Source organism: Sinocyclocheilus anshuiensis, unplaced genomic scaffold (genome assembly GCF_001515605.1).
Source record: "Sinocyclocheilus anshuiensis isolate Anshui unplaced genomic scaffold, SAMN03320099.WGS_v1.1 scaffold58, whole genome shotgun sequence".
NCBI lineage: Eukaryota > Metazoa > Chordata > Actinopteri > Cypriniformes > Cyprinidae > Sinocyclocheilus > Sinocyclocheilus anshuiensis.
Genome location: NW_015547688.1, coordinates 3,338,267 through 3,353,072, shown reverse-complemented (window position 1 = coordinate 3,353,072; position 14,806 = coordinate 3,338,267). Strand labels below are relative to the sequence as shown.

At 41.2% G+C, this 14,806-nt stretch overlaps 1 protein-coding gene across 1 annotated transcript in view; it reads left to right on the top strand.

The window, feature by feature from the left end:
* The window catches only part of LOC107703323 (trinucleotide repeat-containing gene 18 protein-like), a 75,600-nt gene extending 62,563 nt beyond the window's left edge, over nucleotides 1-13,037 (top strand). The window contains exons 23-30 of the mRNA XM_016505912.1: nucleotides 5,758-5,833; nucleotides 6,296-6,404; nucleotides 6,930-7,046; nucleotides 7,501-7,659; nucleotides 7,972-9,269; nucleotides 9,579-9,815; nucleotides 9,943-10,017; nucleotides 10,105-13,037. Coding sequence (XP_016361398.1) covers nucleotides 5,758-5,833; nucleotides 6,296-6,404; nucleotides 6,930-7,046; nucleotides 7,501-7,659; nucleotides 7,972-9,269; nucleotides 9,579-9,815; nucleotides 9,943-10,017; nucleotides 10,105-10,311 — 2,278 coding nt within the window. The 3' untranslated portion in view covers nucleotides 10,312-13,037. The remainder of the gene's footprint in view (nucleotides 1-5,757; nucleotides 5,834-6,295; nucleotides 6,405-6,929; nucleotides 7,047-7,500; nucleotides 7,660-7,971; nucleotides 9,270-9,578; nucleotides 9,816-9,942; nucleotides 10,018-10,104) is intronic.
* The last annotated feature ends 1,769 nt before the right edge of the window (nucleotides 13,038-14,806 follow it).

The window sequence follows — 14,806 nt, the reverse complement described above, 5'->3', positions numbered from 1 at the left end:
TATATATACATACACATTTATAAATTCAATATATATAGATTTCATTTCCATTTAGTTTGTTGAAGTATTAAAATAACTCAAATTAAATAAAACTAAAACGTAATAAAAGACCTATACAGACATAATAAATTCAGACATAATTTAACTAAAATAATAACAAATAACAAATACAAATAATACAAATCAAACGTCAGTAGTTTATCAGTGATCCTAAAAAATAAAAACTTACATGGAAACAAGTAATAGGAAAGAGGAGAAATAAAAAGTGATACTTATTATTGGTATATAAACAGCCTTTGGCAAGGGTACATTCTTCTGTAGAGCCAGTAAGTCAGTATTTGTTTATTATATTTTAATCGTTTAATTGACAAATTAATCATGTACATTATTGTCAATCCTGAAGCGAGATCCACTGATTAGAGAAGTATATTTGTAACAGAAATCACAGCAAAGATGGCTAGGTAAAATTATCTAAAATTACCTAACCAAAACCTGTGGTGTTTTATGCATTTACAAATCAAAAGAATGTTTTATTGTAAGCAAATACATGACAGTGATACAAAATTAGTTAATTTGATTGCATTATTCTCAGTACTTTACGCAAGGAGAAAGTTTTGTCTAGTTTGAATTTCACTTCACTAGAATGAAGTGTTTTAATATTTTGATTAATCTCAGAGGCAGTTGGTTTGGTTTGAGCCGAGGCTTCCAACCAAGGCCACTAAAAGTTGGCGTTCATTCCTTTGCCCTATTTAGCTGTAGCTCCCTGGCCATTTACAGATTCTTTTTACCGAACCGATTACTTGAGCCACTTAGTGTTACAGACAGTGAAATATTGCCAAGTTTTTCCTATTGTAAGGTCCAGTTCAGGGTTCTCCATGGAAAAAATTGGAAGTACATCATTTTGTTTGGTCAGGAAACAGATGGGGTATGAAGTGTCTTGCGGGAGGCGATGACAGAAATGGGCAGTTTTGTTTTGTTTGGACTTTGTATGCTTTCTGTAGTCTCCCATGGCCTATTATCCACTTGGATGAATAAGTTTTAGTCCTTTGAGGGGTGAGAGAGTTCCTCTCAAAGTCATCTCTATAAAAGATAATCTCATTTGGTGAAAACTGTCAAACTGGTGCAGCATCTGGTCCGGGGATCTTTAATGAGAGGGGCTCTGTTGCGTTTCTGCCCTCTGTGAAATGTGTTGTCCTCCATTTTAGTTTCATTAGAGCGACGGCCCACGGTTGCTCAATGACTGCGTTTAGCATGCAGCACAGAAACACATCGTCCTCTTATCAGTCCCAAAGCAAGGAGCAGCCATCACAATCCCTTCTCCCAAACTCCAGCGGTCTGCGAGCCAGAGGTAAGGCGACATGTTGAAAATCTGGATGCTAGTTCACAAACGTGAATCCCTAAATTAAGGGAGCAGAAAGGTGGTGCTTTATCCGTTCATTTGCAGCACATTTGCGTGGCATAACGCAAATTGCGAGGCATATCTCTCCCTCTATCGCTCGCTCTGCATGTGTCTCTTGTACTAAAAATAGCAGTTCCAGCCAAGCAAGGGAAGGTGCCTTTGTGCAGGACTGTGTTACCGCGGCTCTTCAAAGCGGGTAGTTCGGTGTGACGGTGAGAACTGCTTGCGAGAGGATTTAATATGACGAGAGCAGGCGCTAGTGCGGAGGGCTGGGCTGCAACAGATCGCTTGTTGTCCACCCTGCCCTCTGGAAATTTTATTCTGTGACGGCTTGTGCTACACAACACCTTAAACGCATCCAGAGATTGAAAATCCGTGCTTGGGCACTTGGATGTTTATATGCCTCGCCTGTCTTCATTAACAGAGCCTGTTGTGGAGAGCCTGGGCTTCTGCAGGCATGAACATACTTGCAGTACATGAGAGCGGACTGGTTAATTGTGCAGTCAATAACTCGCACAGCCGGTGTGGAATTGGAACTGAAATCTAGGGTAAGGAAAAGTGTCTGTTCTCAGCCTGAGCCTCGGCTTTCACGATGCCTTTGTGTTCTGCTCAGAAAAGTCCTTTGGCAAAGCCATTGTCACACTTTCTGATGTGAAGACCATGCTAATGGCACAGGCCCATTATTTATGGGTAATGGCAAACTAATTGAATGTTTCACTCCATCCTTCACTGGCTTTTTTTTTCTCTGTTGTATCTTTAATTATGTTTTAGAGATGTGGCTCTATGTAAAGAGAGAGAAAAATGTGATTTTTCACAGCTAAAATTCCCCATCTCTCACTGTTCCGACAATAATCAAAGATTTCTGAATGTCATCTCAGAGAGAAATATAATATAGCAAATTGCATTTTATGCCTCTACACAGCTACTTTCTTTTGAGCAGTTTTCTCCATTGACATGTAAATAGTCATTTTTTTTAGACCTGCTTTTTATGCTGTTTTGATGAAATGCTGAAGGATGTATTTATATTAAGTGATGTTGTAGTGTGTGTGTGTGTGTGTGTGTGTGTGTGTGTGTGTGTGTATCATCAAGTACAGTTTCAAGATATTCAACACTAAGATAAACCCACACGGAGCATCCAGTATAAGGCTACTTCCCAAATTTGGGAAGATCAAAAAATTGATCTGAGCTGAAATTGTTTTTTATTTGAGAACAAAGAGACTCTGGAATGATAATAGTCACTTTCTATTTAGGAAAACCAGTTTCTTGGGAATGTACATTTTTGTGGTTATTATACAAAAATGTTTGACTGCAGAATGCCACGAGTGACAAATCAGAATAAGTTATTTCCCAAAGGAAATTTTATTACAAATTATGTATATATACAGGGTGTGTGTATATATATATATATATATATATATATATATACACCTTCCACTTAACAAACAAAAACAAATTTACAACGACCCTTTCCATGTCCCAAGCCCACATCAGGATAGCCATCCACAGACTTGACAGATATTTAACCCCGCTTGTCCGGTCAGTCTTCCTCCCCCCTGACGCAGCTGGTGTGAATTTGTCCCAGGCTTTGCAGTCAGAACCAATCAGGTTTGGCCAGCAGAGTCCTCCCCCTCAGGCCAGATCCAGGAGGAAGTGATCTGGGGGACGCTGTCCCACATCACCTCCCAGGTCCATGTCACAGTAATAAGGCTGCCACTCGGTGATGGACACCTCTGAAGCCTGGCTCTGGGTCCATGCTTGAACTGCAGGCACCCTCATGAATCCAAATGGAAAAAAGCCTAAACATCCAACTGTCACTGCCTTTTTTTTCCTTTTTTTTTTTTTTATCCAGAAGCACCATCTTGGACGTTACACATGCGCCCATTCTGATTTATAAGGCTCATGTGCTTGCATCCAATAATAGAGAGTGACCTGCACTTTAAAGGACCATTCACTGTTGTTTCTCTTTTCCTCAGACAACCAATAAAAGTCCAAAAGCTTCCTTTTTATTTAACAGTATTGATGCTTTTGCATGTTGGTTCACTTTGGCAGTGGAAACTAGTTTAGCTGAAAGTGGGTGTTGCAGATTTTTCAAAGGTAAAATCTGCCAACTTCCAGAAATAATATTCCAATAATATTCCAAATCTGGAGAGAGAACCCTATGTTTGGATTGTGGTCCGCCTACACACTGACTTTTAACCTGGTCTGCCTCTTTTTTAATTCCTTTTTTCCATTTGCGTCAGAGCCTATTTTGGCTCTCACATGTGATGTCAAGAAACTGACTTAACTTGCATATCCCCACTGCTCTGACTTCTTGACTGTAAAGACAATAAAACCGCCACAAAAGGATAAATTCATCGGGCAAGGAATTAAAAAAAAAGGGGCAAGCCCCTCCAAATTGTATCCCTAAGGTTGAGCTTGAATAAGGAAGGGAGGGTGGTTAGAGAGAAAGCCAAGCTCCTTTGGGCATTGTGAATAAAGGCCGGTTCAAAGCTCAGTGTGTTTCCCAAAAGAGCCCTGTCTTCTAGCTCTTGGGCTGCTGAGTCTTTTGGTTTAGCCCCTCTGCATCTCTCCTCAACAGCCTACTACATTATATTTTTAGACAAAATCATTATGCACTGGGTACAGACAGCTTCCTTCGACAGTTTCATGTGTGTTCTCACCTATCCGACATGACAAAAGTGACCCCCTTCACTTTATTACTACACATCTGTGCATGTTATTCCAAAGAATAAAAACAACGGTCGTCTTAATCTTTCATCACATTGTAATAACTTGCTCAACTTTTACTTCTTGCTGATATCAGCTAGGATGTGCAGGCTATTAGTTACTGTTAACCAATAGCCATATAGCTCTACAACCGTAGTTTTTGTTAATTGTTGTGGTTATTGCAGCCTTTGTAAAAACTTCATGATATATAAAGTCTGCATTAATTGAAACTTCACCTATCACCTTTATTTTATTTTAAAATGCATGTTATTGGGTCTATGATTGGATATGATTGATTGTGAATGTGAATGTGAATAACATACTTCCAGTGTTAGGAAGGTTACTTTGGAAATGTAATGGGTTACAGATTACAAGTTACGCTATTTAAAATGTAAGAAGTAGTGTAACTATTTCAATTAGCCTACTTTATAAAAGTAATGAAACGGATTACATTTGATTAATTTTTGATTACTTTTCTAAAGTTCTAACAAATGTTTTCAACTGTTTATCATTTTAAAACATTTAAGCCCGGCAGGGTTAACCGTAGTATTCAACACTGATTACTGTCAGACTTTCAAAATCCTTCATCACTTGAATTAACATTATAATAATTTCATTTTAAAACAGCCACCACAAAATCAGACTTGAGCACCTCTTTTTACTTTGAGATCATTCTGAGGTTAAATTAGGATGACCATACGTGCCATTTTCCCAGGACGCGTCCTAAAATATCTAGGTTTTGGCTTTGTTTGCGAGTGCAGACCGATCGGTGTATGACATCAAAATACCTCGAATTTTGAAAGCATAAGGAACCGTCTGTATGGCATTTTGATGTCATACACCGATCGGTCTGCACTCGCAAACAAAGCCAAAACCTAGATATTTTAGGACGCGTCCTGGGAAAATGGCACGTATGGTCACCCTGGGTTAAATAGAGATTTAAAATCATAAAAAGAAATAGTAAATATTAATACAAGAAGTATTCAAATGTAACCGTCTTTGTAATCATTAACATTTTCATAAGTAGCTTTAATTTAATTACACCTTTTTTTCTAACGGTAACCGATTACAGTTGCATTTATTTTGTAATTAAATTGCGTAACGCCGTTACATGTAACTAGTTACTCCCCAACACTGCATACTTCTCTCTGTTGACGTATGCAGGACTTCTAACATTCAGTCTGTTAAAACCTGACCTCTTTCTTACAATTTACTGCAAGCTCGCATTCAGATCAAACAATACATAGAATCCAATAGAATAGAAGTCCCTACTCTACATTTTATTTATTTATTTAGATGATTTGTTGGACTCCGATATACTTCACAATACAAAAGAAAGCTCTGTCACTATTTGTTGTAATTTGCGGTAATTTAATGCCATATAATATTTTATTTACAAATTATAGCGCCTGTATTTCAGAAAGGGAGTAGTTCTTTTCCAAAATGGAACAATCACTTTTCACTATCAAATCAATTCCTGATAGATAAAATAAAGTCCTGGCCTACGTTTTTGTTTGTTACCATTGAATATCCTGACGCGTTCTCAAATGAGTCGAAATGAGGAAATAATTTAACGTTAATATTTTCATGACAACAGGATGTGCGTTTCCTAGATTTTTGTTTTGGGCTGATGACTGTGTCCTGTCTTACAGATACAGTGTGGTGGTGGAGGGCGAGAGGGGGAACAGGCCACATATCTACTGCCTGGAGCAGCTGCTACAGGAGGCGGTCAGTACGCCACACTGCCCTACATCGTTCGCTGTCCCACATACACATTACGGCTCACCACAACAGGCCTGTGTGTTTTACTCCAGGCACACTCCTCGGTTTCCTCTCTCTGCTAACAGGTCCGAGGCACGGTGTAATATAGAAGCTGTTTAGCACCTTCCCCTGCTATTAAGCTAAGGGCATGTTTTGCTCCAGTACCTCTGTCTGTTGGTTTAGGCACACATGCTTTCGCGGCGACTGCCTTTCCTTCCTAATGTACCGTTGGAAGCGGACCACTGCCAAGAGCAACCTTAGCCATTAACGCCGCTCTAAAATGGATTATATACACAAAATATACATTTCCTCGCCAGAAAATGATTCATTAGTTATTCGGCTTAGAAGATAGATGACCGCAAAGTGTCTGAATGCACACAGGTGTTGATCTAATAATCCTCTCTGATTCACACTGCCTTTGTCCTACAGATTATTGATGTGAAACCCCCCTCCGTTAGATACCTTCCCCAGGGGACCCGGATTGCAGCCTACTGGAGCCAGCAGTACCGTTGCCTCTACCCTGGCACGGTCGTCAGAGGTATGGCTTTCCTGTTCCACTTAATTGAGCGCCTTTCACTGGCTATTACAGACTATTAACTAATGCGTTTTACTGCATCTGCGTTTCTCAAATGGAAAAATATGCACAAATGTCCACTGTCCTCCACATAGAGGCGTTGTAAGAGAACCTTTCAGGGTTGTTTCATTTCCTTTAATCTAAATCTTTTAGCCAAGCCCATAAGTGCTGCCAGATAAACCGAGCCGGGGAATGAAGGATGGTGTGGTTAGCTACATGCAGAGCTCTGCTCTATTATTATTTATTTTCCCTCCCACTGAGGAAGGAGAGAGCTGGAGACTTGTCAAGAAACTCTTAAAGGGAGGTCGCTGCTACTGCCGCTGTCAGCCAATGAGAATGAAAAGGCCCTGTATGAGTCCCGGCAGCTGCTGAGAAATATGCGGTCGCTCTTTTCGCGCAGCAGTGTTTGCTGTTTCACTCAGTGGAAACGTAAATTGAGGTGATGCGTGTTCTTTTGCGTCAGTCGTCAACCCTGTTACTTGTCCACAGGGAGCCCGGACATGGAAGACGTGGACGATTTGATTACAGTGGAGTTTGATGATGGAGACACTGGCCGGATCCCGCTCTCTCATATTAGGCTGCTGCCGGCGGACTACAAGATTCAGTGTGAGTATTCAGCGAAGCAGGGAGTAAAAGCCAAGGCACGAAGGAGCGCATGAAACGTTACCTGAATGTCAAAGTTAGGTAAACAGCCCATATGCATTCTGTTTGGTTTGGAGTCCATGCGGCCACTGATTTGAGTTTGGTTTTGCTCTTGAAGCTTGATGATGGATTCAGTAAAAGATGTTTTTCCACTAGTTGCCAGGGGGTTGCATATGATTGAGAGTGAGACTGAGAGATTTGAAGACTTGTGTGTAATATTTAAGAGCACTGGGTAAATATTAATGTGTGTGTATATGTGTTTGACTGTGAAAATGTTTGTGGATGATCATTTTCAAAATATATCAAATAGAGAAGCACATGGAAATTTGCCAGTATTTTTGTGTGTCAATTTTGTCAATCACAAATGTCCTTATTGGGTCTATTGATAATGTTTTCTAAACTGAATTTATCTGAACAGGTGCAGAACCGTCCCCTGCGCTCCTTGTGGCTAGCACCAAAAGGCGAGGAAGGAAGTGCAGTAAGGATGTAACTGATGGCAAAGAGACACCACCCAAAAACACAGAGGAGTCTGCTCCGAAAAGCAGGGGCCGAGGAAGAAAACCCAAACCCAAGCCAGGTAATTTCCACTCCTTTGAATCAAACGTTTACCCTCATTGACATTTTGGCTGGTATTTTTGTAAAAGTGGTTATTGCTTTGGTTCAAATTAAACATTAAGACGTCAGAACTGGTGTTACTGAAATGAGAAATGCAGCGATCTTACAAAAGTGGACTGGATTGGTGGTTTCATAGATAGTAAATCACTTACTTTTGCTTGGAAAGAGCTTACTGTCATAACAGGAACTGCTTTTAGCCTCCCAGCATTTTTATGGAGGTAAGTGTGTTTTTGGTCTGGAATATTAAAACCTTCCCTCCTGTGCTGCTTTCCAGAGCCTGAAGTCGCTCCAAAGGAGCACGAAAAGCCTGACACACCAACCCCAACGCAGGTCCCCGAGAGGCCCCTGTCCGGCCAGAAAAGCGGCCCACGGCCAGGTAGAAAAATTAAGCAAGTCGGCACAGCCAGCCCCTCCATCCCCGTATCTAATGAAAGCCAGAAGAAAACTACAGGAATCAAGCCCCCAGCCAAAGTGCGTTCCCAGCCCCAGTCTCTCTACTCGCCGCCGCTCTATGGAAAAGTTCTGTCTGTGGATCTCTATAATGAGCCCTCCACTTCTCTGGCCTCCTTTATATCCAACAATGAGACTGCGAGTCCCGCAGGGAAAGGAAAGCCGGTCAAACGCTTGCGAAAGCCTGAGGAGGAGGCATCTGGGTTTGGTGTGAAAACGCAACGCAAGCAACCGCAGACTGAGATCCTTATCAAACTGGACCATGAGGGAGTCATGTCACCCAAAACCAAGAAGACCAAAGCCCTCATGATGATGGAGGGCCAAAACCTCTCCAAAAGAGAGAATAAGTCTGTCATGGGTGTCAGCTACACTACAATATCCACTGCAGACAAAACACTGAAAGCTAAAAACAAGCCGAGTGAGGCAGACCCGCCTACTACAGAGAGCGTGTCCACCTACAGTGTTCGTAAGCTTGGCAGTGGAAGTGAGGGTCTGATGAAGGTGAGCAAATCAGGGGAGAAGGACAAGAAGGAACTGGAGTGTCCCAACTGCAGTAGCAGCAGCAGCAGCAGCTCGGAGTCTGAGGGAGAAGAGGAGCGAGGGGCCTCGCAGGGAAAGAAGCCCAAACAAGACTCGACCAGCTCCAACAGCTCGCGGGCAACAAGTCCCACCTCTTCCAGCTCATCCACAAGCAGTTCCTCATCCTCAGCTGGTTCTCACTCCTCCTCCTCCTCCTCATCGTCTTCCACCACCAGTGATGAAGAATCCTCCTGTAGCTCAGATGAAGAACCGGTTGCTGTTTCTCAACCATCCCCAGCCGCAGAGCATGTACCACCTCAAGAGGAGGAAGACGAGAAGGCCAAGTCAAAAACGGGGCCTGCTGCCAACATCCAGAAGCTCCAGAAGCAGCAGGCGTCTGCCACACAGCAGCAGCAGGAGCCCCAGAGACAGCAGAAGGTGAAGCAGGGAGTCGGTCGCCCCAAAAGACGAGAGGGAATCCACCTCCCAACTACTAAGGAGCTGGCAAAAAGACAGAGGCTACCCTCCGTTGAGAACAGGCCCAAGATCTCCGCTTTCCTTCCTGCCAGACAGCTGTGGAAATGGTTTGGAAAGCCTACTCAGGTAAGCCCATGGATTTTAGGATTGCGTCTTTCTTGAAGTCCCACCTATGCTATATCTAAAACATCTCAAATTATGTATTGCATTGTGTAAAGTCCAAAGTATACTTCAGTTTTGACATGTACGTGAGGGGTATACCCTTTCAATCTAGGCTTCCAAAAAAAAATGTTGCAAATACAAATGAAGGCCTTGTAAAACGTTTCCAAGACAATTTTAATGTGACCTTCGTATAACAAAATGAAAAAAAATCTGTTAGTTTTTAATAAAAGGACATTAAAACTATCCTTTTGCTTTTCCTTCAACTTCTGACAGAGGCGGGGAATGAAAGGGAAGGCGAAGAAGCTTTTCTACAAAGCCATAATGCGTGGGAAGGAAATGATCCGTATTGGAGACTGTGCCGTGTTCCTGTCTGCTGGACGACCCAATCTCCCCTTCATTGGACACATCCAGAGCATGTGGGAGTCCTGGGGAAACAACATGGTGGTCCGTGTCAAATGGTTCTATCATCCTGAGGAAACCAACCCTGGAAAGAAACTTCATGACAAAAAGGTTACTTTCATCTCCCTTTGCTAAACAAGAATAATGGTTTGCGGGCACAGCATTATGATGTTAGTACTGGAATGGTCCCAGTCTTGCCTTTATCTGGGTTTGTAACTAATCAAATTTTGTTTGGCAGAACTGGGATCAAATGTCTGGCCAAAGTCTTCCTGCTGTTCTGCAGGCTTCCAACCAGAGAAAAGACTTCATGGAGGTAAGAAAACCAATCCAGTAAATGGTTTGATCCTCTTCGTCTGGGTGAAAACAGACCGATAGCTCTCTCTGCTTTCTCTTTTTTTAGCGGGCCCTCTACCAGTCCTCTCACATTGATGAGAATGACGTCCAGACCATTTCTCATAAATGTCTGGTGGTCAGCCTTGAGCAATATGAGCAGATGATTAAAACTAAGAAGTACCAAGACAGCGAAGACCTCTACTACCTGGCTGGCACTTATGAGCCCACCACGGGAATGATATTCAACACGGATGGGGTTCCTGTAATCTGCTGAGGATCAACAAATGAGGCGCATGGAACCAAACGAATGAGATACAAGGGCTAGACAGATGTGTTGGCTTCACCCAAAGCCTGACTAATCAGACGAGTACAGAAAACGTCCTGACAAAGACACAAGCATCCATGAGATGAGACCACTTCAACAGATGCCCATCATTTCAAACACGATGGTGACGGTATTGTCAAATTGCGCTAGATTCGAAGTGTTTGGTCTGTTAATGGAGTACTCCGCTTCATGATTGTGGTGGACAAATTATGTTCTCGGGAATCTCTAGTTGAAGAGAAAAACATGGCAAAGAAAGTGAAAGCGCATCAAAAATGTCTCGAAGGTCGACTGCATCTGCACCGCTGAGCCCTGTTTGCCTCAGCCATCACACTTCTGCAGGACTCATTCTCCGGGTGAGAAGGCCTGCTTGGAACCAGCTTCTTTGGCCGTGGGACCAACAACGGAAAGAGTAATTAAAGCTCACACTTCTGCCCAGAGAGTCGTCCCCACCACACGCTCCGCTGTCCAGTTACTACTGATAGCTTCAAGGGCTGGCTAATGAACTCAGATGGGTAAAACGATAGCAGACGTAAAGCTGCGGCCCATGTGAGAAGCACTTAAAAGAAAGGACTGAACTGTGGTCTGCGAGTCTGCAAGGACTGTTTATTAATAGGAAAGTGTGAGTCACTTTTCCACCGAATGGCCCAGAAGATCTATCAGAATATTTATATACGATCCTCGGCCCTCAGCCGCCGCGGCAGAAAGGTTTCTTTTTACGAGTCAAGGGCTCTCCTGGGACAGAAACAGATGTAGATGATGCCCGTTTGTAAATACATGCATACAAGCTATATAGGATATGAACAAATATATTTTATTTTCGTGTACCATAGATTTATGTGACAGTAATTTTTTTAAAGCATCAAAAGATTTAAAAAAAAAGCTTTAATAAACTGTGAATAATGTTTAAAATGTTAACAAATATCAGGAACTAGATTTAGAGTACAGATCTTGTAAGTCGTTACTGGAATCTCAGATGCCCACTACATTGACGACGTAATGTAATCTTGATATCAAAACTACTATTACAGGACAAATGGTTCGTGGGATTTGACAGTGTTCAAAGCCAGTTGTCCCATAATGCCGTTTTACAACGGAAATCACTTAAATTCTGCCCTTGGTCTTACACAGGACAGACTTCCCTTGACAATCCTCTGTTCAGGTGGACGTGAAGCGCTTTGCGGGAAAACCATTTTAGTTATCTCATTGCTTCTCAGGGTCAGTGAGAGATGGAGAATGAGAGTTTAAAAAGCACCATATAATCAGGCTACGCTTGCTTATCGTGTCTATTTTACTCGGCTTTCTCTTTTTTTCTGGAATTATCCCCCACAGAAAGCAATTACATCTCGTGCATGAAAGCACTTTCTTCGAATAAACAAATAGCAGCAGTGCAGGTGACGTTATCTGTTAGTGCTGAAAGTCGAAAGCGGAGTTGTTTTTTTGCCTTTCTCACGTCTACGTTTTTCTCCATCTCGACTTTTATTCCAAGCCGTTTTCTGGTTCGTTCTTAATAGCCTTAACCTTGGTCCCTAAAAGCTGCCGTGTACCGGCAGAATCAAAGTCTGAATGTTGTTTTGAAAATAGGTCCTTCTGATTGATATTGTGTTCCAGAGAAAGTGCCATCAGTCATCAGAGGCAGTTAGGACCAGGCTATGTATTGGCTGCTTCTCTAATCAAGACCAGTCAAATGTATTTGATTTATGGCATGCATCCTTACATGGATGAAGATACTAGCAAACACCTTATTTGCGTAATTGTAATTATGGTTCTTATTTTTTGCCTCATTTTTACGGTTCAGAGGAGGTATGAATGTCTTTGTCTTCTTAAAGGTTGGGCACGTGTTGTTTGATGCTGGAAGGAAACTGTTCTTAAACATTTTTCATGTCTGTTTATGCGGGGGGGGTGTTTATAATGAAACAAAAACCATTAGATGATCTGTACTGATCTTTTTAAAACAATTATGGTTACCCAGATATATAGAAAAGATGAGGTTAGAGGCTACTTTGTGTTGTTGTTGTTGTTGTCTGCAGTTGCCCAGCCAAATTTTTTTCTACCTCCCACCTTGGTTCAACGTTTCATGTTTTTGTTTGATATTTTCTCTTGGTGGTATTTTTACACTTGTGAAAGAAATGTCACCGCATGTGGGCTTTTAAACCATTGCCTGTCTTTTAATTCTTTCGCCATGATGAATACCCTGATGTCTCTGTGAATGATGTTCAGTAGATACTTATTGGTTCTTTCTGTTGTTTTGTTTTATTTTTTTCCCCCGTTTTTAGAGGGAGAATAGTGAGATCAAGAAGGGTATGGACACTAGAGACTTCCAGTCTTTGCGATTGGAAAATATTTGGCCTACTCAGTATTTTGAAAATGTTTTTGTATTATAGAAATGTTGACACTATTATGTATTGTAGAACCGTCTGAAATATATATATATATATTTTTCGTGTACGTTTCATATTACATTGCCCCGGTCTCTCTTAAAGAGATATTATCTTGTTGATATTCAATAGGTTGTATTTCTTAAAATGTTTTATCATTGTATGTGTGGTCTTGAGGCTTAAAAGGATATTCAGCCTATTCCGGTTCGGACTGTTTTCTAAGTCACCTAATTTGGTTGAGGATTTTACACACACCCAAAGCTAATTCAAATGCCAAATGATCTTCGAATGCACAGTGAATCTGAAGCAACAGTAAGCAAGCTCTTTTTTTTTTTGACACGATCTTTTAAATACAGATCCGTGTTGAATATTTTTGCCTGTTTAGTGAGTTGTACAATTTAAGTGCCCCTCAAAACAAACGTTTACTCGGAGCTTGAGTCAAGCTGAAAGCACTTTTTAGAGTATTTTTGTCTGCATGTTTTAGAAATCGCATATATGCTTCTAGGAATAATATTAGAGCAATCAACAAAAGTATATTTTGCTTATTGTGATGTAGTGTAACGTGAATGGAGGTCACTGAATGAGACGGTGGCCTCTGCTGGTAGCAGTCATGTGGGATGAAGCGCTGAAGTCCTCTGCTACTCGTCCAGGGTCCGTTTGAGTGTATCTTATGATGTATACGGTTTAACTGGCTTATTAGAAAACAGTGTATAGCCGAGTAGAAGCATTATAGAGTTCACCATTTGCATGATTCTGTTCAACCTTTTTCTTTTCGTTTCTTTCTTTATGACATTCCCCCTCTCGGAACAATCGTCCTCCATGCTTAATGTGCAATACTGCTGAATTTGGATTCTGTGAGGTAGCTGCTAGTGAGGGAAGGAACGTGTTCATTAATGTGGGAGATGAGAGAGAGAAAGTTAGTGTGGACTGCCACCTTGGTTCAACGTTTCATGTTTTTGTTTGATATTTTCTCTTGGTGGTATTTTTACACTTGTGAAAGAAATGTCACCGCATGTGGGCTTTTAAACCATTGCCTGTCTTTTAATTCTTTCGCCATGATGAATACCCTGATGTCTCTGTGAATGATGTTCAGTAGATACTTATTGGTTCTTTCTGTTGTTTTGTTTTATTTTTTTCCCCCGTTTTTAGAGGGAGAATAGTGAGATCAAGAAGGGTATGGACACTAGAGACTTCCAGTCTTTGCGATTGGAAAATATTTGGCCTACTCAGTATTTTGAAAATGTTTTTGTATTATAGAAATGTTGACACTATTATGTATTGTAGAACCGTCTGAAATATATATATATATATTTTTCGTGTACGTTTCATATTACATTGCCCCGGTCTCTCTTAAAGAGATATTATCTTGTTGATATTCAATAGGTTGTATTTCTTAACATGTTTTATCATTTGTATGTGTGGTCTTGAGGCTTAAAACGATATTCAGCCTATTCCGGTTTGGACTGTTTTTCTAAGTCACCTAATTTGGTTGAGGATTTTACACACACCCAAAGCTAATTCAAATGCCAAATGATCTTCGAATGCACAGTGAATCTGAAGCAACAGTAAGCAAGCTCTTTTTTTTTTTGACACGATCTTTTAAATACAGATCCGTGTTGAATATTTTTGCCTGTTTAGTGAGTTGTACAATTTAAGTGCCCCTCAAAACAAACGTTTACTCGGAGCTTGAGTCAAGCTGAAAGCACTTTTTAGAGTATTTTTGTCTGCATGTTTTAGAAATCGCATATATGCTTCTAGGAATAATATTAGAGCAATCAACAAAAGTATATTTTGCTTATTGTGATGTAGTGTAACGTGAATGGAGGTCACTGAATGAGACGGTGGCCTCTGCTGGTAGCAGTCATGTGGGATGAAGCGCTGAAGTCCTCTGCTACTCGTCCAGGGTCCGTTTGAGTGTATCTTATGATGTATACGGTTTAACTGGCTTATTAGAAAACAGTGTATAGCCGAGTAGAAGCATTATAGAGTTCACCATTTGCATGATTCTGTTCAACCTTTTTCTTTTCGTTTCTTTCTTTATGACATTCCCCCTCTCGGAACAATCGTCC